Source organism: Aythya fuligula, chromosome 13, assembly GCF_009819795.1.
Source record: "Aythya fuligula isolate bAytFul2 chromosome 13, bAytFul2.pri, whole genome shotgun sequence".
Classification (NCBI taxonomy): domain Eukaryota; kingdom Metazoa; phylum Chordata; class Aves; order Anseriformes; family Anatidae; genus Aythya; species Aythya fuligula.
The window spans coordinates 8662585-8689366 of NC_045571.1; the positions used below are offsets into that span (position 1 = coordinate 8662585).

The following is a 26782-nucleotide window of genomic DNA, read 5'->3' on the forward strand; positions in this document are numbered from 1 at the left end:
TTGCTGATTTAGAGTTCCTTGCGTAGCTGTAGCCAGTGTGCTTTGTACAGCTGAATGAGGCCAGCTGGCAAAGTAGGAGAATATCAGTATTCTGACTGCTTTTCTTTTGTTTGAATATTACCTCAGTGGCCATACACTAAATGATGTGAACTTGATGGGTTTGACTATGACCTCAGCTAAACTGAACAATATGAAACTGGCACATCTGTAATCTCAGGCTTGCTATTTTTCAATTTATTTTTCACCTGATTTGTATTAAGATGTGGTTCAAATTTTAAAATAAAAATAAAAAGGGCCCTTCTGCATTCCAAATCAATCAGCAAATGCTGGCATGCCAGAAGGCAGGCTTCATCTGCCTCTTCACACCACATTTGGTGGATCCCTGACTTATGAGAGCTTGATTTCTAAATGTTTATGCAGAAAGAAATGCTTTACACATCCGCTCCTTCTCAGATAGCCTACAGGGATTTCTGGCAATACTTATATTTTTTTTTCCCTGCCTTCCAGGTTTTCTCCCTGTGGACGCATAAAGACATAGTGACAGCAGGAGTAGGCTCAACTCGCAGTGAGCAGCATCCGTACATATTATTGCTATTGACTCCATGAGATAAGCTGGACATCTGTCTTTACTTTTAGCAAGTTCCACAAGGATAAACACGAACATGAACGCAGGCTGCCCACGGACAGTTTACTGGTGCTCTTTTATAGCCCCATCTCATTGCTGGGCTTCTGTCACTTTTGTCTGAGCTATATTTCAATGTCGGGTCACAAGAGTTCAAAGCACAGTCAATTAATCAAATGGTTTCTATGAACATAAATGCAGTTCAATAACTGTTTCCTATTCAACATAACCAAGGAAATGAAAGGAGGAGGTTAATGTGGAGATAGCTAGGTTATGTGCGGAGTTATGTGCGGAGCTTAAAGCAGCAACCCATGATTAGCCATCAGCAGACCAGGCATGTTATCGGTGGAGTTATTTTATGTGAAACAAAAGAACAAACCCAGGACATTTATGGCCTGATCCAGCTCTCAATAAAGCCAAGTCAAGTTCTGCCATTGACTTATGCCTACCAGCTCAAAGAGAGCAGGAGAAAAAAAAAAAAAAAAGACAAAAATTCTCTCTTACAATGCACTGTGCTTATACTATGGAGGATATGCAATACAAGTCTATAAGGTGAAATAACTGCTCCCAAGAGAAGGAAAACTGGATATGGGACATGGCAGCTAATATGCTGAAGGGATGTGGAGAAGGTTTTACAACGGTGTTACAGGCTTTTTATCTGCTGTATTGGTGGTACAAGGTGGGGTTTGTGATGCTGCTGATTCCAGCTCGTGAAAGTGGAAAAGGCCCAATTGCCTCAATCTCTGCTACCCAAACATGACCTATCAAATGGGGTGGGAAGCAGTGCGCTCTCTCTGGCAGCCACCCTTTTAGGAGGGCTTTTCTCTATCTAGCCTTTCATGAAAGTGCTGGGATTCTGGTTCATATCACCCAAGTCTAGTAATAAAGGGCTGAAACAAGCCCTCAGACCAGCATGAGAATTTTTTTTTTTTTTTCTTTTTGATGGGATTAAAAAGAAAATAAATGTGTTTCTAACCACTGAAGACAGCAAGCTTTGGAGGGCTTAAATGGGAAAAGCTAGTTTAGATTGAGCCAATTTGGGGTATTGCCACACTTGTCAAATAACACTTCACTTGACAAATGGTCCCTAAGAAATCTAGGGGGCTATTCAAGGAGTAAGGTGGTGTTTGGTATGAGTAAGGCGATTAGAATCTGGCCTTATTTTATTTTCAGAGAGATCTCAAAAATGTGTTCGTTTTAATTTTCCCTTCCTTCTAGGATTGCTGGTGTTCACTTGGCCTGGTTTTTGAGGCAGAGGGATGTGAAAAACAGCACCAGTAGAAGAAAAAAAAAAAGAAGTATTAGCCTTCTAATATATGACTAACATAGTTTTTTCTCCTATAAAATATGTGGCATAAACAAATTCCATAATGATGCTATGTGTTATAAAAATTTTATTGGCACTTGTTGGGGATTACCCACATAACTCACTTGTGAGTTCACTACTCATGGGTAATGCACTCATCTCAAATGCATGCTAAAAAACAGCTTACGTAAAAAGTCCTATTAGAGTTTACCAGAGATTAAGCTAATGGTTTTTTTACAGAAGTCTCTTACAATACGGTGGTTCACAAACATTACAAAAAAATCCATAGCCTCTAATAGGCAATATTTTCATTAGTTTTATCCCAAGCATACTATATAAAATTCCATAAGTTCTGAACCAATGACATATATACCTATTCTGTACTTTTACATTTCTTTCCTCCTCTCTAACCACAGCTTTGTGTCATCTCATACATATACCACAGCACTCAGAGAGAACAAAGTCCTGTGTCCCTTGCCTTAGGTCAGTACAAAAACAAATTACGAAAGAGTCCTTGCTGTAGCAACTACACCATCTAAATGGAAAGGATAGGGGATAGGAAAAAACACTGGTATTTACAGACTGAAAACCAAGACATAGTTTCCGAAAGGTCATACAGGAAGTCCCTGTTAGAGCTAAAATTAAAATCAAATTCTTCTGAGCACCTATTTAGTATCTTAATAACAAATTTCTCTCTCTCCTGCCCCCTCATGTATTTTTCTTTATCTACTATACTCCAAACTCATCCTTATACCATTTAAATATCTCTCATTAGTATTGCAAGCACCATGATTAGTACCCATCTTTATTTAAAGCATCGAACGCAAACTACACACATGGACAAACAAATCTGTTAGAAGTACAAGTAAGATTACCAGGTCATGCACTCAGTGGGCCAGTGAGAGTTATGTTTTGCACAAATAGCAACCAACCTCATAAACTCACTCCCAGTTCTTTAGCCCCACAGAAACTTGTAATAGAAACAGCAACAGGGCTGATGCTGAAGGGGCAGAGTTGAGTTGTTTTTATTTAGTTTTCTTTCCTCCTTTCCCCTGCTTTATTCTCTACGCATCTTCGGACTCACAATGATACACGTGAGAACGCATTATACGGGCAACAGCCATACCTCCTGCATTGCCATGTCCAAACTGACACAAGGTCACCAGCCAGAGAAGCTTCTTTGAGTACTTCTGTGTCTCCTGCTACAGACTCTACTTTGACCTAATTAGGTAAAAATTGTGTAATTAACCAAAGATTTCTCAAAGCTGAGGGCATTTTAAGCCAATGATGCAACCCAAAGTCATCACTTGTTGCAGAATCCTATTCAGCTGTGGGGTTTTAACATAAACCAATGGGAAGATGTCTTTTTCCCTAGTCTTTTTCTAGGAAATACACATATTGTTTTGACTGAAATAGTCATCCAAAAGATAATTCCAAGCTACTACCCTAAACAGAAAACTTACACTTTAACTTAAACCTTGTGAACTGATGTGGACATTATTACAGGGTCTTTTGTTAGGATATATGGTGAAAACAGCACAACAAACAGTGCTATTGACAGAGCAGATGCATGAGGATATAACAAACTATTTTGTGAAAAGAAATATGTATTTGGAAGGAATAAGAAGGACCGTTTTTCAGATTAACCTGATTTTGTGTGAATTAGCAGTTGTCTGAAATTGTTCAGAGGTTTGGCATATGACAGGAAGCACCAAACAACCTGACAGTGGGTAGCACGCACACAAACCCTGCAAAAGCTCCAAACAATCTGATTCTGCATTACACAAACAGACATAGACAAACAGACCTACACACATCAGAAGCCCATGGATGGAGAGAAAAATATCAGTGAAGCAAAAAATGTTTCTACACATTTTACATTGGCATCTATCCAGGAAGAAAAACCTTTTGATTGAACCTATTTCTATGAAAAGTTTTATTTTTGCTCCATTAGACTCAAATTTTCTTCAGCAAAATTTCCTTCCAACCACTATAAACATGTCCAATTACAAATCTTTGTTCATATTTTCCCACTTCCAGTTTTTCTATTGAGAGAGGAAAAAAAGGAAAAGGGGGCATAAAGACTCCAAAAGCACTAATCTTTTTTCTTAAAGTATTTCCTTTCTTTTTTCATTCTGTGAAAATTTATGACAAAAAATAAAATTTTAGGCAATGTTTTACAGACAATACTTCTATCAACTCACATATGAGAGAACTCTAAAACTTGGTATGAATAAAGCATATTTTTTCTTAGGTTGACCCTTAAAAGAAACTCCTAATTTACAATCACAGCAACAAAGTGAGATTAAGAAAATACTTTAGTGAATCTCTTGGCATAGTGAATATTAATGCAATATGGTTATCTCAAAAGAAGGTGGAAACATTACATAAGGAAGAACAGATTGTCCTTCTCATTTTCAGAATGATTTCCTATCTAAAGATAGACATGTCACTTGATTTTCAAGCACTTGAGAGCAAGTAAATTTCTCTAAAACCCAAAGAATATACCTGCTATTAACAACCTTATTGGTATCTAACAAGAAAAGCACTTAAGCACAAACTGTACTTAATTTATACAATAAGTAGCTATAAGTGATCAACACCAGAATCCTGTGGAGGAATTAAATATTCATTTTTCCTTTGCTGATTCAAGTACGGTTTTTACTCAGCTGTTGTGCAAGCTTGACAGTGGGGGAAAATGAGTCAAGTCAGCCATCCGGCAAGGAGCTCTATTTCATGGCAGGTGCTGGGAAGAAAGACACAGGTCTGCTCAGGGGGAGTCAGATAGGTAGAAAGTTTACCGACTTTCAGAACATTCTCAGTCATCAATACAGGAATAAGCAAGCCATCTGTTTTCATTGAACCCATTGGCAAAGCTATCAAATTGCTGAAAAAAAGTAATTTTTTTTTTTTTAGCATAGGCAAGTACATTGCTGAGACGGGTTAGAGCAGGAGGAAAAAAGTGCCTGAATCAACAGAATAGATCAGATGTGCTGGATAAATGCTAAGCGGAAAGATATAGGAAGGACAAACACACATATTCTGCTTAGAATATATTAAAAAAGAAATGTCAGAGGACCAGGCATCCTGGGAAAGGGAATGGAAAAAAGGAAGGTAATAAAGCAATAATCTCAGACGCAGCTCTGGAATTACCCAAAGTCTGCAGTGCTCTGTAGGGATTTTAAAGAGCACATTTAGAAAATTTGTTAGGAATTAGGAGAGCAGGGTCAATAAAGTTAAACTCTGTCAATAATCACTCTGTAATATGTACAAGGATCTTCCACCACAGTGCCCGAGGGCTACCTCTGAACTTAGAACTGAACTTTTCAAATTTAAAAAGACCCATTTATTGCAGCAAGTCATTTGAGAAAATCTTATTATGGAAAAAAGCCTAAAAATAGAGCTGTTTTTTTAACACTCAGGACTGACCCCCCTTGAGAGCATCTACGAACCAAACTTTGCCAAGAGGAATATTTAATGAGAAGTTTTGAAGTCATTAGCCGGGCCATAACAGCACCCCACGTGACTGCAGGGGGATTTGGGAGACCGGAGCAGGCCACACATGGAGCGACCAGGTTATCAAAACACAGGGCCCAACTCTGCTCTCAGTGTGTGCAGGCCTCATACTTGGTCTTCACGCCTCCGAAGAATTAAGGCCATGCCTCCACTGTGTCATGGTGTGTTGTAAAGTGATTGTTAACTCATGATGATCTAACTGGTGCCAGCTCAGGAGGCATCAGAGCACTCGGCCCTGCTTCACGAGCCCTTCAGCACTGGGGAGCATTACACTGGCAACCCCAGAGGCCTTCTGCCATGGCCTGTGTGGACGTGCCGGCTCCCCAGCATTAGAGCATGGGGAGCTCTATGATACCACCTCTGTCCTCACAGCTCTCACCCTCATGGGGACTTCTGCACATCATCCCAGCCTCAGAGGCTCCGGCATGGGCATTAGGACCATCCTGGCATTCAGCCTTCAGGAGAAGGGCTACAAAAATTCATTGCGAGCTTATGTTTTACTTGAGTATTTACATAAAGCATGTGTTCAAAGTTAAAAGCCCTCTACTTGCTCTTCTATAATTCAAAACATTGTGTAGTAAGGGATGCTATTAATATAGAATTGTTGCAGATAGAGAATGCCAGAGATAACAGCCACTTGAAGTGTTTAGCTCCTAGTGAAAATAGCTAGGGTGGATGGTGGGAGTTGTGTGCTACACATCAAAGATCGAAATAACAAGTAATTTTTTTTTGAAGAGAACTACCTAAATCGTGGATGGTTTTAAGAGGGCTATCTAAGCCCTACAACTGGATCTTGCTCTTTTTTTCTCAGATGACATACCAGCAGTCTTGTTTGTTGTTAAATGGCTCCGCCGCACTAAGCTGCAATGGTATGTTACCAGAAAACAGAAAATGCCCAGAAGTACTTGGGGAATGTGGTTCTTAAAGAGGACCTTCATGTCCTTCAGATAAATGACCCTAGTTACTTGACTGGGATGACTTATTGCGGGTAAGTACACTAGGATTGCACTCCACTGTTAAATCATTCAATTTGTCCAGAAACACAGTAAAACAAATGAATCCACCACAGTTCATATTTGCATCAGATTTAACTTCTGAATGTTGCAAATGAAAATGTGGGCTTAATTTTACAAATTTCAGCTTTAAATTAACCTCTAATTTTCAGTCAGAATTTCTGTCAGACTGTCACTGCCTATGATCTAAATGCCTTGGGGACTGATCTGAATGCATGGCAATAAAAAGACAAAAAACACTAGATAGTCTTTTTCCATTAGTACCATGCTCTAGGAAAACAACACAAGACCCACAAACATGCTCTTTGTCATCCCTTACACCAAGGAGTGTTTTGCTGCTGCCTAACAAATGGCCTGTAGGAACTCAGTCCTAGAAGGCACTTACCACTGAAATCCTAACCCAGACAGGAGATCACACACACATTTGCACCTGAGATTACACCTAAGAGTTGGTAACATAGAAATAGAACACTTGGGTCTACCTTTCTCTCTCCTTTTTTTTTTTTTTTTTTTTTTTTTTTTTTTTTTCAGCAGGAAATTTTTGTTTCAGCACAATTTGAAGTTTTTGACAACAAAATCCCATCAGGTCTTCCACACGTGCATGCACTTGAGTGCTGAAACACATCAACAGCATCTGGACTGAACTGAATGCACTTGGGAACTGCTTGAGTACCCTGTCGGCTGTCCTGGGCAGGCACAACAAATCCCAGCACACAGTAAATTAAGCAAATGAGCATGTGTTTCTGCATGGGAAACATGACAAGTTTGTCACAAACCCACTGAAGGCTGCTCACAACTTTGTGGGACTGGGTGCTCACGAGTGCTGAACAATCCACAGCAGAAAACCTTGAGCATTTGACATCCTTTCTTCATTCTGTTTACTTACTCTTTCCAAAACTCAGTGAAATAAACTGCAGTTTGAGGGATATTAAGACTAAACATGCTTTTTTTCTGAGTCCAAACTCTGGAGCTGTAAATGATTAATATTAATAATGGGAAAAATCTGTCATGTATAAACAATATAAACAAACAGTAACAACCACTTAAATTTGTTAATCTGAGAATTTCTTTTCTCTGATTCTCTTCCATAAACAAAATATTTTTTTCATCAGGCACTATCCATTATGTTCATCCTTGGTGTAGTTACAAGGCAAAAAAATGTGGATTATTGATGAAACAGATCATAATGGCTCTTTCCAAGCCATTATCATCTATCATTTAAATGTGTATTCAATGAGCTTTAATCTGCAAATTTGTCACGATTGGGAGCCATTACGATTTAACAGATTCATTGTGTTTGCTTTATTCTTCTTTTAATATGATGCATGGTGCGTGTTCTATAGACAACACGTGAAGACATTTTACCTAGCAGAATGGACTTTTTAAAAAAGTTACTACACATGAACAGCTGCTTATTAAAGCCTTAAATCTTTACAAAATAAACAACAACGCTGAAATGCCAGGTTGTTATACTAATAAATGAATCCTGCAAAATCTTCATACCCAGGCACAGTGCTCATTCTTCTGAACCGCCTCAATCTCCTGTTATATCTTAGAACAGCACCATGACCAGTCATAACTGAGATTTCAACTACACAAATTTTCACCGGTCCCCTAAACAGTTACTATTTCTACTGGTTGAGATGAAGCGAACAAAATCAATGAATGCTCTCTCACTGATATTAATCAGTCTGAGTTGTGTACCATATATTACCAAGGATCTAAGCTATATCAATCTCTGGGTAGTTTTTTTTTAATTCACTAGTCCATTAATAATAATAACAATAGCTTGCAACACCAACTGAAGAAAACTAGCATAACCAATTCTGTATTTTGGAAAAGGAATATAACACTGTTTTTTTTTAGCTCAATATTTGTATAGCTGCACGATTTGCAAAATTGCAAAAAATGATGGCAATTGGCAATACATGTGCTTTTACTGGTTTTTGGCTCTGGCAGATTAATTCCATATCCAGTTTGTATATAATTCACTTAACACCTTCTCTTACTCAAGTTTTGCAATTTCCTGAATAAAATCCCTCCGAGAGTAAGCTGCACACTGTCTGAGCAAACTCCCCTTGTAGTCATCAGCAATATTGCTGTTTGCTTTGAAGATGCAGTGGGTAAATGCAAAAAACCTCATCAACCCAGAATTCAGATCACACTCTGGTTGTGATCCCCCTTCCCTTCTTGACATTATCCAGGAACGTGGCATGGTGGGAAGGCTTCTTAGCCAGGCATGAGGCAAGATGCAAACATGAGATCAGAAGGACTCATACCATGCGATTGCTTACCTCATGCCTTCTCTATATTGCAGCAGGCTGCTCTGAACTGGTTTGGGGTGGGGACACAGAGGCATGCGATGTGCACATTTGATCGACAGCTGTTCCAGGATTATTTGGAAAACGTGGCCTCCAAAACTGCTGTAGTACCTAAGCATGCATGCAGCTTGGGTAAGCAGCCTGCAGCCCTGCTGTGGTGAGGCTGCCCTGCAGCAGCTGGAAGCTCACCAAGCCATCATAGGTCTTGGGAGCGAGGAGGCTCTGCATGCCCCGGGAGGTGGGCTCCAATTACTCCTCAGGCCATGCCTGCAGGCTGCTGAAAGCAATGACAGTACGAAGACTTTTTTATTATACACCACAATATGGTAATTGCGCAAAAGCTAGTGAGTAGTTGTGGTAGGACTGCATGACACCGCTGCCACTCTGCCCATGTGAGGTGCATGTCAGCACTATGATGCCAGCCACCCTTTAACATCATTTGCACCCTGTTCACATATTAATGAATTATTCATGGCCTTTACAAGAATGACTTTTTTTTTTTCCTTAAATACAGGTATTTCCAAGCATAAAAATATACACATCTAAAAATAAAAGGGAATCATCCATTGGGCTTAAAACAAAATAATCTCACAAAAAAAAAAGGAAGTATTTTTTAACAGCACATATCTACTTTATGGCACTGGTCTCTTAACTTAGTGCTTATGAGTTAGGGAAACAGCCCCTTGGTGGATTACTTTTCATAGTTTGCTCGGTAATGTGTTTACAAAGCCATTGTTACAACTAGATGCTTATATATTTTGATATACAGCTTATACTACAACAGTACATCTTCAGAGACTTCATGCTTATTTTAAAAACCTATTTAAATGTTTCTTTACCTTCCCTCCTGGCAAAACAAGTTTATTGCCAGATACTCTAGGGCTCTATATTACAGTCTGACAGTAATTAAAGGCAGAATTAGTGGTGCTTTTGTAAGAAATGGTAACAGTGGCAAGTGTACACTGGGATGGGCCAAATTCATCTCTGACTGTAACTCCATTGAAATAACTAACTTACTCTAGGAACTAATTTGACACTTGAAATTTCAAATGAATGGCCTCTATTTTTAACTGTCTGACATTACTGAAGCACATAACTCAGAGGCTGGGAAATGTTAAGTGGATTTTATTTCCCTTTGTTAGAACATTGCTCATCTACTCACCTGCTTTCTGCTATGTATCATGTCAACAGTCTACTCCAGAAATCCGTGTTTTGTTAAGATGAGATTATAATGTATTATTTCAATGCAACCTGCACTTAACTAATGGTCATCTGCTCTTGAAAATGGAAAGTATTAGTGATAACCATTATCTCTAAACCACACAGTAAATGTTACAAAACATATTATCCAAAATTTTGTGGTTGTGAACACCTGTAATTTTTCCTCTGATCCTATAAACACAATACACCAATATGCAAAAAAAATCTAATACATTGGTAGTACAGTCTAAAGAAAACTAAAGGAATTATTTTTATGTGCATGCCTTCTACTTGAACTCAGACTCTAAACACAGTTTTAGGATTTTGCAGCATGTGGAAATTAAGCTTTGACAAAACTATCTCTTCCAAAAATTTAATGCCATCTACCTATAGTTGTTAGCCCTACACACAGTAGCTATAATCCACTCTGATTCTGCAGCAGTTTTCTAGCTATACAGAGATCTAATCTAATTCAACCCTATTTGCCCATTAAGAAGACTCCTTTATCTGGTATGTAAAACCTATGCACTTCTATGAGATTTTTTTAATATTATTTTTTATTTTTTAATAAAGAAGATGGCAATTCCTACAGGGACTTTATGGAGAGGGGCTGCTAGGAGGCATCATGCCCCTGTGTGTGGTCACTCCTCACCACGAGAATGGGAGCAGGGGCCTTGGAGCATCCTCAGGATCCTCCGGTGTTTTGGCAAAGCCACAGGTTGACACAGGAAGGTGCTACAACCCAATATTCAAGATTATTAGGTTTGAGGATGAGGAGGATTCCTGGATCAAGTGCAAAAGGAGCAAGAAATCCCTTATGTGACCCTTAGCACCTTCTCCCTTCAGGTTACAACTGCATTTTGCTCTTTATGGGAAGAAAAACAACCTCCTTTCACAGTGAAGGACTTGCATTATTATCTCTGTCTGACTGTTGCATTGATTAGATTGGAAAATGAGTAACTTTTATCACACTTGATCTGAAATAGCACTATTTGGCTTATGTTTATTCCTTAACATTTACAGAACAGATAATTGCATGGATCCTGGGAGTCAGACGCAACACTGTGATGTCTCTTTTGATCTCTGGTGTCAGGTTAAAGGAGAAAAGAAAGAAAGTTAACCTGTGATTTAACACTGGCCACTGTCTGGCTCCTGCTAGTGGTCTGGTCTGGGTGGTTTAGCCCTTTATGAGTGCATGTCTGGGTCCCTTCTTACCACATAGGTTCGATTGCTGCCACCTCTGATATCAGAGCCTGGTGGTGCTGGATGCTGCAGCATGTGCTTGGCCTTGTATCGCAGCAGATTTTTGCCCAAAACAATCAAGACAATTTTCTGTTCTTCTCATTTCACTCTTCCTTATTTTTTCGTTAAGTACGAGGAAAAGCAGATTATTTCAATTAAGAGCCTGTCACTGACAATTGTAAGCAACCTTTCTTCAGTTCAGTGCTGCAGTTGCAGTTTTAAGTTTCTCTCTGCTTCTGTCAGGATCTAATTTTCAAGGCCCCGTTGCCATGGCAGCAAGTTGGAATTTTAATCCAGTACTAAAGGTCAAGACAGGTCACCAGTTTCAGTTCCTCTTCAATCTCCCCATAAAGAGCCACAAAAAGAAGCTGAGATGAAGGTCTGACCTAACCAAAAATTCCAGTCTAGCACACAGTCAGACCTGAAGCTATATGATTTGTATAAGCCTTCCAATTTTTTTGGAGCTATTGAAATTCATGCTAAATCAAAAATGGGCAGCACAGATTCACGTTCTTCTCTGCAGAAAAGCACATATATGTTCTCAAAATGCAGTTCAGCGTATGTAACTTATCAGGGATATCGAAGAAGCAAACACTCAAATCAAGTGTAACAGGTAGGCAGGTAGTTGTGTAAGCAATCCCCTCATTACTGGAGGTATTTACTACTTTTACAGACTCAGATGAGCCTGACAGCTGCACTGAAGCCTTCCTTGTCGATACAAGGTACATGAGTCAACATCTTTCTTTCAAATTCTGGGAAGATCTTTTTGTGAAGTTTTTTTGAGCAAACAAGACTTTCAGTAAGGGACAACTTCCTGAAAGCTAAGCTCAACTACCTTCACAATATTATTATTATTATTATTATTATTATTATTATTATTATTATTATTATTATTATTATTATTATTATTATTATTATTATTATTATTATTATTATTACTATGCTATTTGTATCTTGAAGGATAAAAAGCTCCTGTGGAAATTAAGAAATAACTTTAGATTTGTCAGTTTTCTAGACCCATCCCATGTTCTTTGCAACATGGATTTCAATTAAACAATCAATTTGCACCTGCTGGGGTAAGGCTATAGAGGTCTTCCTCTTCCTCAAGGGCTACATCATATCTTCACGAAGCTGTGGTAGCAGCATTAGGAAAGTCTCAAAATGTGTTTTTCCAAGGTGCACAGGCACAGGCAAGAGAAGCAGCTCTTCCTCCAGGAACTCAGAACAGTAATTAGCACAGCAGTGTGGAATATTTTATTTTTTGTCATTTGGGAGGGCCTATATGTTGTAAGGTAAAGACATTCTGAGTCTGTGGCTCTGAGGGCTATCCAAGACTGGATAATGCAGTGAGCGTGGCCTAGCCCCATGGGGTGTTGTGAGAACTTTACTTCATAAAAAATAAGCCCTCTGGCCAGAAAATTGATAGGGTTTGGAGCCCTGCAGAGCCCTCCGTCCAAAGGATAATGGTAGCAATATAAGTTGCTCTGGATAGGCAGTGTAAAGCTGAAAAAAATGTGGTGGATTATTGGGGTTGTCAGAGGAATTCAGAGGAAAGATGCAAAGGATTAAGTTGTGATATTACAAGAAGTGGTTGTTAGTCTTACCTAGGATATTTAGGACACAAATTGAGAGTTTCAAGCCCATTCTGGTATTATAAATGCCAAGTTTCCTGGCAAAACCCATTCTTCTTTCAAGCTTATCACCCGTTTCCGATTACAACTATTTTTTAGTATGGTGCAGATGAACCTGGGTGACACTTTTCTCAGTTTGTCTCAGGCTACTAAGATATTAAAGAAAGAATTAAAGTGACTAGAGGAAAGAGCGTCAGGAAGAAAAAGTGAGATACGGCTGCATTCTGAACCTGAAGTATACTGGCAGGGCAGAGTTAAAACAAAATGTCCAAACTAAGGTGACCAGAAAGCAAGCAAGAAGTTAGTTTATGTGCATTTTATCAGCAGGCGTGAAGCTCAGAAGACAAATGGGTGGGAGAGGTATAGGCCGTGGTGGCTTTCTCTGCTCTATCCTGATTTACATGTTCAGATTTACCAAGCGCATTTGTTTTTTTTCAAGATGAATGTTTGAAGTTGCACTGAAGTTCGGAAGTGATTCCATCCCACAGAAATGTAAATTGGGAGGTCGGTTTCAGACTGGCCTTAAGCCATGAAGGCACAACATATGCTGCTGCCTGTGGAAAAACTCTAACTGCAGGGAAACCTGTGGCAGATTTTCAGTCTTACTGGTTTCCAAAATGGTAACTGATACTTACCAGACAGGGAAATGCATCCTGAACCCAAACATATAAATGTTTGTCATTTACCTGTCTTTATTAATACTGACACTTTGGTGGTCACAGTTCAGTGATAGTATTTGGCTGTGATGCATCCTACTTGAGAACAAAGTATTTCAATTTTTAGGGCAAATTTATTATTTATTATTTTTTTTTTTTAATGAGGGTTTATATAGCATCAAAAGAAATTGAAATGCTTCAATGCTTATTTGAGTTGCAATCATCAATGCTGGCAATACTGCAGTTGGGTAGCTTGTTTCAGGAATTCTTAAGGGCAGTAATTATATGTCTGTGATAGTCAAGAAAAACTATTCAACATTGATCAGCAAAATATAAGAGAATTAATTTAGTTCTGTTCACATAATCTTTTAAACAGATTTATAAACATGTCAGGAGAAAGAGATCACGGAGAAGAATGTATAAGGAAATAATTTTATTTTGACAGGGCGGTTAAACTGTATGTGAGCCAGCTAAATAATGAAAACAAATTAAAAGTCTAATTTAGAAATTATTTTGAATAATGGGCTTATCTTCAAGGATACAGGGCTTTTAACTATGACACTGGATTTTAAAATATTTAACAGCAGCTGAAATGTCTTGAAAGTTTGCTTCTATAAGTAACTGGCCATAGGAAATGCTTGTATGTTTTAGCTCCAATTACTTAGGACTTTGCTCAAAAATAGAAGCCTGTGGCACTGAAGAACAAAATGATACAGTTGTGACTGGTTATCATTGCTCCAAGTCCCAGGTGATAATATATAAGAACTTATCAGGGCAAGAGGATGCAAAGCTAACTTCTAAACAGCAAAACAAAATACTAAATACGAAAGATGAATGATGTCTTATCAGACAGACCTTCTATTTTCATTTTCTATTTGTCCCATTAATATGGTGCACTGTAGCTCTCTAAAGATTAATGAAGTTCCAATTACATGCCAGTGTTGTTTCACTTATCATAATTTGTCCATGGCAGTGTAAGTCCCTTGTATTCATGACTTCCCAGTTTACCCAGAGGGAATATCCTTGGAACTTCCCACTTCTAACAAACAGGCAGTACTTAGTCTAGTGATTAAAGCTTGCCACACTTACTAAGTGAAAATGAATGTACACTATAAAAAAAAGCAGGCTATCAACACTGGTGGGATCAATTGACACTCTTGTGCTTTAATACAATCGATTAAAAACTGTAATTAGAAATACTAAAATCTCAGCTCCTTCAGTGTGTTACATCTGGGCTGGATTGTGACTGGATCTCATATATAGAGTTGAAACGTAAATAGAAACATTCTTCCTATTCTACTTGGAGATGAATTTTACAAGTTTTTGGTTCATCTTATTGAATGGGAAATAATGCATCAACATTGAATGTATCCCAGGTTTTTAAAACTGAATCCTTTCAAGGTTAAGAATTCATCAGTGCGTCTTGATTGGAACGTTCTGAATAACAACATTACACGTTGTCGCATTATCCAATATACAATCCTTGGTGTAAAATCCTCTTGATGTCTGATTACTCTTCATAAGGACCTCATGCTGATTCATTTCAAACTGTGAATTACCTTTAATTCATAGCTTGAACATGCTGCCAAATTTTGGTTTGCATGTTCCCAGGTGGCTATCCCTGACACAGTGGAGAACTTCCAAAAAGCCATTAGATACTTAGGAAAAGTAGTTAGATGTCAAGAACCATATTTCCATTTTCAAACAGACTTCCATCAAGTACTATGATAATCTTTGGGATTAGAAAAGTACTGGTATTTACTGAAATGTTTTTAAAGCTGTGAAGTGAAATCCTGGCCCAGCTGAAGCCAGTGGTGTGCTCCCTTTGAAAAATCCTTGCTGAAATATCACATAAAAGATTTTAGCTGCTTGTTTTGGTTTTCAGCCGACTGTATTTAGCTGTCCTCTAGCCCCCACACAGGTTGTGTATCATTAAGTATGATGGATCACAAAAACCTTATAAAGATAAAATAAGTTGTTTTTGTCTGATCCATAAAAATTTGTTGCTCTAAGTTTTTAATGGTTTCCGGTAGTTCTCTGAGCCTATGAGAAGGGCCTTTTAATACTGTATTAATACAGTAAGTATAGGAAGTCATTTTATGACAGGGGAAGAATACCATTATGATTACATTCTTCTTTTTAGCTAGGCTTTTATGGAAACTACCCAAGACTACTCTGCAGTATGATTTTGAAACACAGGATGTGCTTGATTAAAAAGGTTCTGGGTAGTTTCCAACTGGACTGAGGCCAAATGCTAACTACCAAACAGAACAAAAGAACTGGATGTTTGAGGATGACATCCTCGCAGTGGTAATTATATAACAGAAACTTAAGTTGCAAGCTAAGTATGTACCCTCGAATTCATGGAAGTTGACAGAAAATCCTTCTCAGTGCAATTGGTTGCACACCTTATCTGTTCCTACTTGCTATGCTTCATAACAAGCTAATCAGAGTAGACTGGATGAAAACTGACTGCACAGCAGCCAATGGAGTCTTACAGTGAATTTGAAATTAAAAAAAAGAAAAAAGAGAAAAAGAAAGTCAAGTGCCATATTTTCACATAGACTTATTTCAGCTACAGAAATTCACCACACTCTACATACACACCAGTGGTTCAAAATCTCATTTTCAAGACTTTCGAGTAGAAATTAAGATCTGATATTAGTTACATGAATTATTTAAAATATTCCTGATCACTCATGTACAATGTAGGTACAGAACTTCAGTGCAATCCCAACATCATCCCTTTGGCCTGATCTTTCAGGATGTCAATGTGTCTACACTTGAATTTATAATCAGGTACAGGCAGCTTGGCTGCTGGAGCAGAATACATAGTGGAGGCAAAGCATCTTTGTTCTGCACACATGCCTCAACTAGTCGTGGCATAACTCAGTAATACAGCGAACGTAAGCACATTAGTACTAATTTCTAATTCGTAGAATTTTCTACAATCTACAGATTTCTAATCCTGCCAATGGAATCTATAAGATTGTCACTGTAAATAGACAATATAACTTAAGTTTCACTGGAATTGAACGTAAACTTAAAAAGTTAGAAAATATCTAGAAAAACGTTCATGTTCAAAAGACGTCTAACAATGGATATAGATGAGCAAACCCAGTGGTTTGGATTGGAAGGGACTTCTAAAGGTCATCTGGTTCCAAAATCCCTGTGATGGGCTGGGACATCTTCTAGGAGATCAGGTTGCTTAAGGTCCCATCCAACCTTACTTTGAACTTTTTCAGGGGTGGTCATCCACAACCTCTCAAGGCAACCTGTTATATTGTCTAACCACCTTCATAGTGAAGAATTTCTTCCTTACATATAATCTACATTTACTCTCTTTTAGTTTAAAACATTTATTCCTTGTCCTATCGCTACATAGCGTGGCAAAGAGTCTTTCTCCATCTTTCTTGTAGGCCCCCTTTACGTATTAGAAGGTTGAAATTCGGTCTCCCCAGAGCTTTCTCATCTCTGGGCCAAACAACCCCAACTATCTCAGCCTCCTATTGAGGAAACACATGAGGAATTGGTGGGGGATACAGTTTTGAAATCAGTGAGATCATGTTGAGTGGTTGACAGTATAGCAAAAAATGTTACTGGGGATCAGTTGGACTATAATTTTACTCATACACTCTGATGTCCCTGAAATGACCCAATGTTAGAAAGATTAAACCCTTTCTAATACAACTGCATTCTGATAAATACTAAAAAATTAAAATATACAATTAATGCAGGAGTTGTGATCCAAATAAACCCTGATAGATTGACATTATCCAGCCCTACCTACTTAACACCATTATTTCTTTCTGCCCCACTTTCTGCTTTAATTTCATTATAAAGTACAATAATTCCCATTGAACATGGTGGTGACTGCACACGCAGATCTAAAGAAACAAATTGGCCTCGTAATACCAAGTCTCACAGTGGACTGCCTTCTAACCTCACAAAGCCCTATGGAAATTCTTGGAAGCTGCCTTAACAATTTTTCTGCAGTAAAAGAGAAAAAGTGATAGTAATGGGTTAGCTGATCTTCATTTGGAAGCTAAAAATAAAAGTAGCTTTATTGCAGCTCTGATCTCTCATGTGTAAAATCTATCACCTACCATAAGAAGGCAGTTCATTGCAGCAGAAATCTGATTGATAGTACTGGAACTTTAGATCAAGCAGCAGAACAGAGAGCAACTGGTTCATAAAATGTACTCAGTGTCTTCGGGTTTTATATCAGGCTTCCTATAGAGAGCTTTGGTCCCATTAAATGCACTATATACCACTGAGCTCTGAAGCACTGTTCTTCTGAAATTCAGCTTATAACTATAAACCATGATTGACAAGTCTATTACTGTTGGTTACAAACTATTGAAATATTGTATTTTATAGTATACTCACTAAAATATTTTTCACAGTGGAGTCCAAATACAGTTGCTTTAGGAGAAAAATCAGTTTAAGATGTAATAATATTTTTTTATATTTTTTATTTTTTTTTACTAGAGAATGTGCTTGATGTTAGATTTGGATCACTTAGATCTTCTGAAACATGAATGCAGCTATTCTTCTATGAAAAACAGTGGGTCTAGTTTGGCTAGATTCTTTAAAAAAAAAAAAAAGCAGTCCTTACTAGAAATCAAAATAGCAAAAGGGACATACTAATTTCATACTGAGTTTCATAAACAAACGCTTTTCATGCAAATTATTCCTAGCATTCCTACCCAATTCTTATTTGATCTTAATAATAAAACATCTAACTTTAGACTGATTTAACTGTTTAAACACAGTTTTGTAATGCTTTGTGCAAGGAACTAACCTTATTTGAATGAGTACTTCCAACTGACTTTGAGTAAAGAACTGGACCTTCAGAGCCTGGTGAATGTATTGGGCACCCACAGTCTAGTCCGAGATCTCTTACATGGTCACAGAGACATCACTGAATTCCAGCAAGCTTTCTACTGTACATGAACTTGCACTAAAAAGTCATGTATTGAAATAAATAAATAAAAAAGAAGTAGCTATCTCCCCATTGAGTTTTCTTCCCATATAGGGATTTACTTAAAATCACGTCCCTACTGGATTAAAGAGGAACCACCAGAAACAGTTTGAAGTCATTGTAAATGAACATATTGTATTTACACAAACTTCAGTTAAGCTACTACAGTTCTACATTTGGTAGTTTAAAACTCTTGAATACTAAAATAAAATAGCAGCTCTGAATTGAAATCCAACCCACATATTTTAGTAAGTATAAAAACAACCTAATTTTCGAAGTAATTAATTTCTACTTGTAAATTATTTTGAGATGCTGGGGTAGAAGTAGGAAAACAGTGCAGCCTCAACCCACTGCCACATTATTGCAGTCTAACACCAGAGAAGCACCAAACAAAAATGGTTTATCACAGTGGAGAATTAGCTCTTCCACAATTTTCAACTGTCATATTTATAGACCATCTGTGATTTTCAGCTGTTTCAAAATGTATGAAACTCAAGACCCACTTTTCAACACCAGCCAGTAGTATCATTCTGTACTATGTATTTAACTTTTCCTCACTGTATAAATGCTAAAATTCCTGCATCATCTGTTCATTGGGTTGCATTTTCTATTGTAAGAGGCTTAGTATCTGATGAGAGAAGCATAAAAGTGATTTAATTTTGGCAAGTTGTACAACTAAAATCAGCATTATTTCTGCTTAATAAACTCATCTTTCATACATATCTCTTTAGCTAATACTTAAAAAGAAGAAACAGTAATAGGCACTGAAGACATAAAACTGGTTTATGGCTAATTTTTAAGGACTACTGAGAACACCTGAACACCAAGACAAGATTATGAGGGGAGCTAGATTTTAGTTACCTTTGGAGAAATAAGCTCATTCTTTATGATAAATTTAAAACAAGATTTAAAGCTGGAAATAATAATACTTACGACTTTTGTGGCACTGACTTAGTTGCAACTTTCCCTGCTGGATCGCTCCACTCTGCAAACAAAGGAAACACATTTTCAAATGTCAAAAGATTACTGTAGAATTAAAATGCACCCAAAGCTGTCAGCCCATCTAATTATACTTGGTTTCACAACATGCCATGATGCATAACATGTAATAAAAAATGGAACTGATCTGCTTTAGCACCATAGAAATTATTTTTTTTTTAGCCTTTGTTTTAATGATGTTAAACAGGAAAAAAAAAATACAACCCTGACTGTTAGGACCAGGATGATAAAGACCTACTTTGTACATTGTATCCTGAGGTCAGATGTTGGGAGTCCTACAAAAAAGAACACACAGAATGTCAGCATTAGTTAAATGAGATGAAGAAGGTAAAATACATCTGAGCTTGCCAGATGAAGGGCACTAGCATTAAAGAAACAGGGAAGGAGATGATACAGGGGAGTAATCATGTGATTGTTAAGGCAACACCAGTGACATTAGTTTAAAAAAAAACAAACACAAACAACTGTGGAGACAGAGCACCACTGAGGGACAATTTCATAGTTCAGCCAAGAGCTTATCTTCTTCTGCTGTAAATCTACATGCCCCCGCTCCCCCCTATTTTTTAAAATAAAGTCACTGTGATGGTTTATACCAAGAGAGGTCTACCCAGTTCCAGGCTTGGCCATGGATGTGTGTATAGGGCATCTACGATGTAAAATTTAAAAGCATTAAATTTAGCACCACTGCCTTTCTTTTTTGATCTTATTGCTTGAAAATACAGTAACCTTTTCCTGATAGTAACAGCGTTTTTATTTGGGCTGTGACGCATAGGATTTGATAAAGACGCAGGTGGCATTTCTTCACCTGATGGACATTGGTCCAAATCCATACAAAAATCGATGGAAATACAGCGTTACACCAGCAAAGAATCTGGCTTGTGACTCTGAGAATGCTAATGCAGGGATTTTTGTTGGCTTACAATAGCTAAGCTGCTCCCTTAATGTCACAGTGCTTTCTTCCTTAGTTTTTCTCTAGGCTTTACAGTCCACAGTGATTGTAATCAGTTTTCCTTCCAAGCAGAGTTTGATCATTTGAAATTAAGGTGTTATTTACAACATCGTCTTACAGCCAGGCACTACTTTGCTGGGAGTGTTAGTTCTGTAGGATGTTAAAGTCATTAAAGCCCTCACTGCACTTCCTCTTAGGGCATTATTAGTTCCTAATATTGTACTGTGCTGTCAGTCAGTCCCTTGTGAAGTAAATCATGCCCTAAGAGTAAACATGGCACTTTAAATCTGAATGTCAAAGGGATAAATTGGTCTGATAGGTTCCATCTTTGTTATCACATTTTTTATATATGTTTCTCATGAGGATTCTTAGTTTTATAGTTAAAGTGAGAACTTCTAATAGTGCCTGTCTCTGTTTTATATGGCTGCAAAATCTAGCCATGTTATGTCTAAGATCTATAATTTGGCTAGCTATAATTGATTTAGTGCGATGTTCTGAAAAGACAATGCTGTTGTTTTTTTTTGAAGTAAAACTAGCTAACATTTATGTGCTTATTTCCTGAAATGCTAGCTCAAAAAATCTAATTTATAATTTACATTCAAGTGATATGGTCAAGAATTTTAGAATCAACATTTAACTTGCCCAGAAATCATTAACTTTGATTTGGATCTTAAAAGTTCAAAGCAAACAATAGGAAAAGAAGAGCAAAACAAAATTTTATCTTCTCTGAACCTATTCTAGTACTGCTCTCAGTGGAAATAGCAGAAGTCTGCAGGACTGTGGGGCCCATCAAAAACAGAGCACTAATTTAAGAGATTGCATAAAATAAAAAACAATTTCCAGTGGGCAAAAACTTTATTCTCACATACTTGTATATGTATTCAAACAGATAGGAATCTACTTTCACCTAAGTGGGTTCAACAGAATTTAACCAAATTTATGGAGAGGATTATACTCTGGTATGATTATGATTTTTGATACTTATTGCTGTGGCAGTCAACTGCACTGACATTGGCAGTGCTGGAAGAGTAACAATCACATTCCATTAAAATAAGACATTCTGGGCACTGGCTTTGTTATTTTTAAGGAGCCACAGATAATGCTAATTTCATATTATTTCCAATTAAGTATGGCGGCTGCATTTCAGACGGGAGTATCTGCCAAACAGATAAAATCAGTAAGAGGAAAATCACATTCCAACTTCTAAAGAAGGGTGAGATTGCTTGAACCATAATGTCAAGCAGTACCAGTACAGCTTTAAAAGCTATTTTCCAAGGTCCTGCCTTTAGAATGTACGTGGCTCCATGTCAGACTGATGTACAAGTCCTACCCTAGGGAAGTTCACCCTTCCCCAGAAATCACTAGCTCACTGGTTTTCAGGTCCCAGCAAAAGACGCCTCTGGCAATGCTTGCTTTGGGTGCAGGCTTGATCTCTAACTGTATTAGCAGAATCACAGCTAGAAGGCAACACCAGAATTCGGACTAAAGGCATGTTGAAATCATACAGCTTAACAATTCACTGCATGACAGGTGAACTGCAGGTACTCTCCAGCCAGGTGCTTCTGATGTGGCAACTGCTGAGTGCATGCTCTCAGAAGGGCAACACCAGGCACTGCGTTACGTAGCTGTGTGCTGTTGGAATGCGCATGAAGATGGATGCCCTAGCAATGTTCACAGGCAGAAGCATTTAAAGTCACCACAATTTGACCATGCAGCCTAAACGTCATCATGCAATCAATCACAAAGACATAGAATGCCCTATCAGCCATCATATTACACAAATAACAATTAAAACCAAACAAAACATATTGCAGTGGATGTAGAATGACTTTCACAACAAGAGAGATAAAGTTCACTTTGCCTCCACTGTAACTTCTGCAGCTTTAAATAAGCAGCCTTACTAGTAACAACAGTCTGATAGGGAATTTCCAACTAAAAATAGTCTTAGAAATTCTTTAAAATGGAACCAGCTAAAAAAATAAACTTTCCACTGAAGAACACTCAACAGAACAGAATGTTAATCAGGTCACTGGTAATAACTTACTTGTACCTTGCTTGGGATAGAAAACTTGGTCTGCTCAGCCTTGCCAGGAGTGTGAATAGCAGTAAGAGGAGGAGGCCAGGAATGGGTCATCTCCTAGGGAAGAAAAAAACATGCTTTTGAAAACAAATTCATGTAAGTAAAGAAGAAAGAGAGGAAAAAATGATCACGTATGCTCCAGAGCCCAGGGGATGTAATTGCGTAGGAAGCATCACCACTCATCCTCCTATGGTAGGTGAACATCTGAACTACCCAACAGGCAGCACTTCTGGTAAAAAGGGTGATGACAGGCTTTAGTCATAAGAATTTTGGCCACTTGTGTCTTCATCAGGCTGCACCTGATTCCACTTTCCTAGTTAGGCTCTCAAGCTGTATGGATGAAGTCATCATAGGCAGAGAAGAGGGTTTTACCTGCAAAGCCCAAACAGGAAAGGGATCTGGAAAGGGAATTGGGTGACTTGCATGGAGTTACACAGAAAGCCCATCCTTTACTAGGAAATCCAAATCTCGGGTGAAAACCTGATTACCAGACCACCTAACCAACATGCCCTTTTTCTGATCAATCTGTTGATTTATCGTTTGTACACGCATGTTCCAGCTGTCTTCAGAGAAAGCACCTGGGTGCCTGTGGCTATGAAATGCAAACAGAAGAGAAACTGCACACCAGGCTTTTTACACCGAGGCCCAAAACTGTCACCCCACTGAGCTCAGTGCGAGCAGAACAGGACTTATGTTCAGAACGGGGGAAAATCAGTTAAATGCAGATTTGTACCCTTAGCGATGCTGCTACTGAAACAGCAGGGCCCAGGATGACAGTGTTGGGGAGGAACCCTCCCTGGAGGCAGGAGGCCAGGCTGCTGGGCCTGGTGGGCTGCTAGCCCTGCTGGGGCCTGTTTTTGTTGCCCAAAGCTCAAATGGTTGCAACTAGAAAGGGGCAGCTTGTGAACAGCTCGTCCCTCCCACTGGGTGAGGCTGCAGAAGCTCAGAGGGGTGATGAGAAGTGAATAATTGTACTGCACCGATTGCTTGACCTCTGCACAGAGGAAGGCAGAAAAAGATTCAAGCATCTGGTCAACTTTTCTGTGAGATAATGTAACCCAAATCCTGTATGCCTCTGCCAGATCTATGCCATAGAGGCTGCTTTGTGGCAAATCTCATAGCAAAATGATGACACAGAGACCATATCATGTAATTACAAGAGGGACAGGCAGGCAGCCGGACTGAAGGCAGAAATGAAGCATATTCTAGAATTGCAATTATTGGCTTGACCTCAGTCTCTTCTTACCCAGGCATAAAAGGCTGGACAGAGAGCCTAGGGTTCATGGGAAGGTGATGCCAGCAAACATTTTGGAGTATCTATTGTCAAAATGCATCTGGTGTCTGCTGAGCACCAACTGAATGGGTTGAACTGTAGGCAAATCTACCTGTCTCCCTGTTAGGGGACACCAAAACATAAAGCCACGGGACAAGTTAAAAATGAGCCTGCTATTATTTGAGGAAATTCAATTATAAGTTAAGAGATCCTGACTCCACTAAAGTCAAAAGCAAAAGACAGCTTTGGTGAGATTAGGACTGTCTAATCCGTGTGTTTACCAAGTGACCTTATGAGCATCAAAGTGTATCACAAAGGTACGAGCTAGCTGTGACAAAAGCATTTCCCTTCAATTACTGGATAGAAAATTTCACATAGGATCACATGCAAAACAGCACCAGATTTAAAGGTCAGCATATAAAGAACCTTTATATGTGTGGAAGTGCTGAGGAGGTATTAGTTATATACAGAGACATACCTACGTCTACCTACAGAGAGATGACCAAAGAATCTTGAATGATCACAGATAAAGTTTCAAGTTTACTCTTATGAAAACCATCCTTTAAAACACCCCAGCAGCCCCACAGAGCCACACAGGACACCCCCAAGCTACCGAGTGACACACAGCAATGGCTCTGCGCTGCCTTCAGCCAAGGGTCAGAACCTCAGGCCCACATCCTGCAGAGATGTGACCGGCTGCTTAACTCTCTCCTGCTTTGTTCCTTAAGCACACACACATTATTTTGCAGAATTGGGATCCTAGAAGAAACCAGGCCATTTGTTTAATCAGCATGTCATTTGTTTAATTAATGACTTCAGCGTCCTTTGCAATGCCCTGATTTCTTCTGGAGGTCCCTCATCTTTAAGTACTTGCAAAGTCCTGTTCTGTTTAACTTGTGAAAGCTGATACATCTACCTTCTAATATGTTATGATGGTTAAGAACCACTTATTTGAAATGTGTGTGTTATGTATGCATTGTTTACATGTATATATACACATCTGGGTTTGTAAACACCTGGGAAAATAGGCAAGGAACCATATATATATATATATATTTATTTATTTTCCAGGAAAAGATTTAAAAAAAAAGAAAAAAAAGTTTAATCAATCCAAATTTGGAAGTATTTAGAAATTCCTGGAAGTAACAATAACACAACTGAGCATATGAAATGCTTTAAAGAGGAATTTAATGGAAACAAAGTAATTCCACAAAATCAAGTTAGGATTTATTTTCACATGGTTTGGACTTAAAATAATTCCAAAATCATGTTAACTGTTGGAGTGGGCAGATGACTGCTGTGGAAGCATGCATTTTTTTACAGACCTGGAGATTAAATGAGAAAGTAAACCTGCACAGTTTGTTGGCTTGAAAGTCACTGTGGTCCTCTGATGTAGTAACATCAAGCATCCTTCTTTCTGAAAATTATTTAAACATTGTTTTAATTGAATCCATGTGTTTTATTTATTAGAGCTCAGCACGCTCGTCTCTTCAGCTCAGTCTGTTTTCTTCAGCTATAAAAGCCCTCAGGTAAGTAACTAAGAAGTACACATGCAGAAGAGGCCTAATGAATCACCAAAAATACAACTACTAAGAGCAAACTTCTTAAGGGCAGCAGAGGTACAGGGCCAAATCAGGATTTAAAAGAAAGGAGAGGACTGGGTAAGGATTTAAACCTGCGTGTTCCTAAGGAATGGGCCACAGCGAGAGAGCTGAGCACAGGGGATACAAAGAAGATGGCAAATAGCTTTACAAAACCAGTGCCTAAAACTAATAGCCACCTTCCAGATTTATTTCCTTTCTCTGTATTTTATTTTTCCATCATTTCCTTCTTGTTCAAATGAAAGTGCCGTGTTTTTAAATACAGATAAAAGCATTGAGCCAGGCTCTAAGAGGTCATTGTGGAAAAGAGCAGCTAGACCATATACTCTGTGTCTGCTCTGAGGCAGCTTCCATTCCTACAGTGCACTTTAAACTGCTTAGCCTGATCTAATTTGAAGTCTCCCAAGATATAAGACCCATGCCACTTCCCTTGGGAGAATTGAGGGGAGACTTGAGAACAGTCTTCAATTACTGAGAGGACTGTTGCAAAAGAAGAGAATAATCTGTTCTCTAGTTTTACGGTGGATATGAACTTAAACTGTGGCCAGAAGGATTCCAGTTAGACACAAGAAAAAGCTTTCTAATGGTGAGGAGTTTGTAGCACTGAAACAGATTGCTCAGGCAGTGACACAGACTCCTTCTTTGGAGGGTCACATTTAAGAACAGATTAGCACACATCACTCGGGAATGGCTCAGGCAGAACTGATTCCTGCACTGGCACAGGGATGGGTAGCAGACGATGGGATTTCTAAGACCCTCCCCAGCCCTCTTGCCCATTCCTTAGTTTGATCTCTCTTGGCTACCCTTACTGCCTCTTGTGGATGGCAGGCTCACAAAAAGGAGGAGAAGAAAGCAACAGTCCCGGTTGCTCTCTCTTCTCCGGCATTAGCACACACAAAGGCAGTTTCGGCACCAACACTCTGCCCATTTCATTGGTGGGCAGCCGGAGGAGCAGGGAGGAGGAGCAGGAGCAGCCTGGCATGCATAGCTAGCAATAAATGCACTCGGTGGCTGCTGCTGCTAGAGAGACCTTATCTCTGGTATTCTCTCTGTCAACTGCCTTAGCCGGTTGTTTTAGCTCTTAGCTAAATCTGCTCCTTTAAACTTTCTCCCATTTTTGGTTACACAGCATGTTAAAGTTGTGTTCAGAAAAAAAAATTAATATATGATGAGTAGATGTTCCAAGGCTATTACAAACTTAATGTTACAGCTGGTGCTAAGCAACCTACTGCCTTGATGGAATAAAGATAACCAAGTGAGTTACCATTTCTTAGGGCCTCTATTAATGATTTATTAATGTTTTATTAACTATTTATCAATGCGATCTTAATAAAATGTGTGTCTTGTTTCACAGTATCTTTCTACTTCCTGCATTTATACAAACCTGAT

General features: G+C 38.6%; 1 protein-coding gene across 4 annotated transcripts in view; it reads right to left on the reverse strand.

Moving 5' to 3' along the window:
* The window catches only part of AFF2 (AF4/FMR2 family member 2), a 334331-nt gene that overhangs the window by 111478 nt on the left and 196071 nt on the right, over nt 1–26782 (reverse strand). For 3 of the 4 annotated variants that reach the window (XM_032196111.1, XM_032196109.1, XM_032196113.1), the window contains exons 5-7: nt 22484–22576; nt 19729–19765; nt 19425–19476 (exon numbers count right to left, since the gene is read on the reverse strand). In XM_032196111.1, coding sequence (XP_032052002.1) covers nt 19425–19476; nt 19729–19765; nt 22484–22576 — 182 coding nt within the window. The remainder of the gene's footprint in view (nt 1–19424; nt 19477–19728; nt 19766–22483; nt 22577–26782) is intronic. The other variant, XM_032196112.1, reaches the window with a different exon arrangement.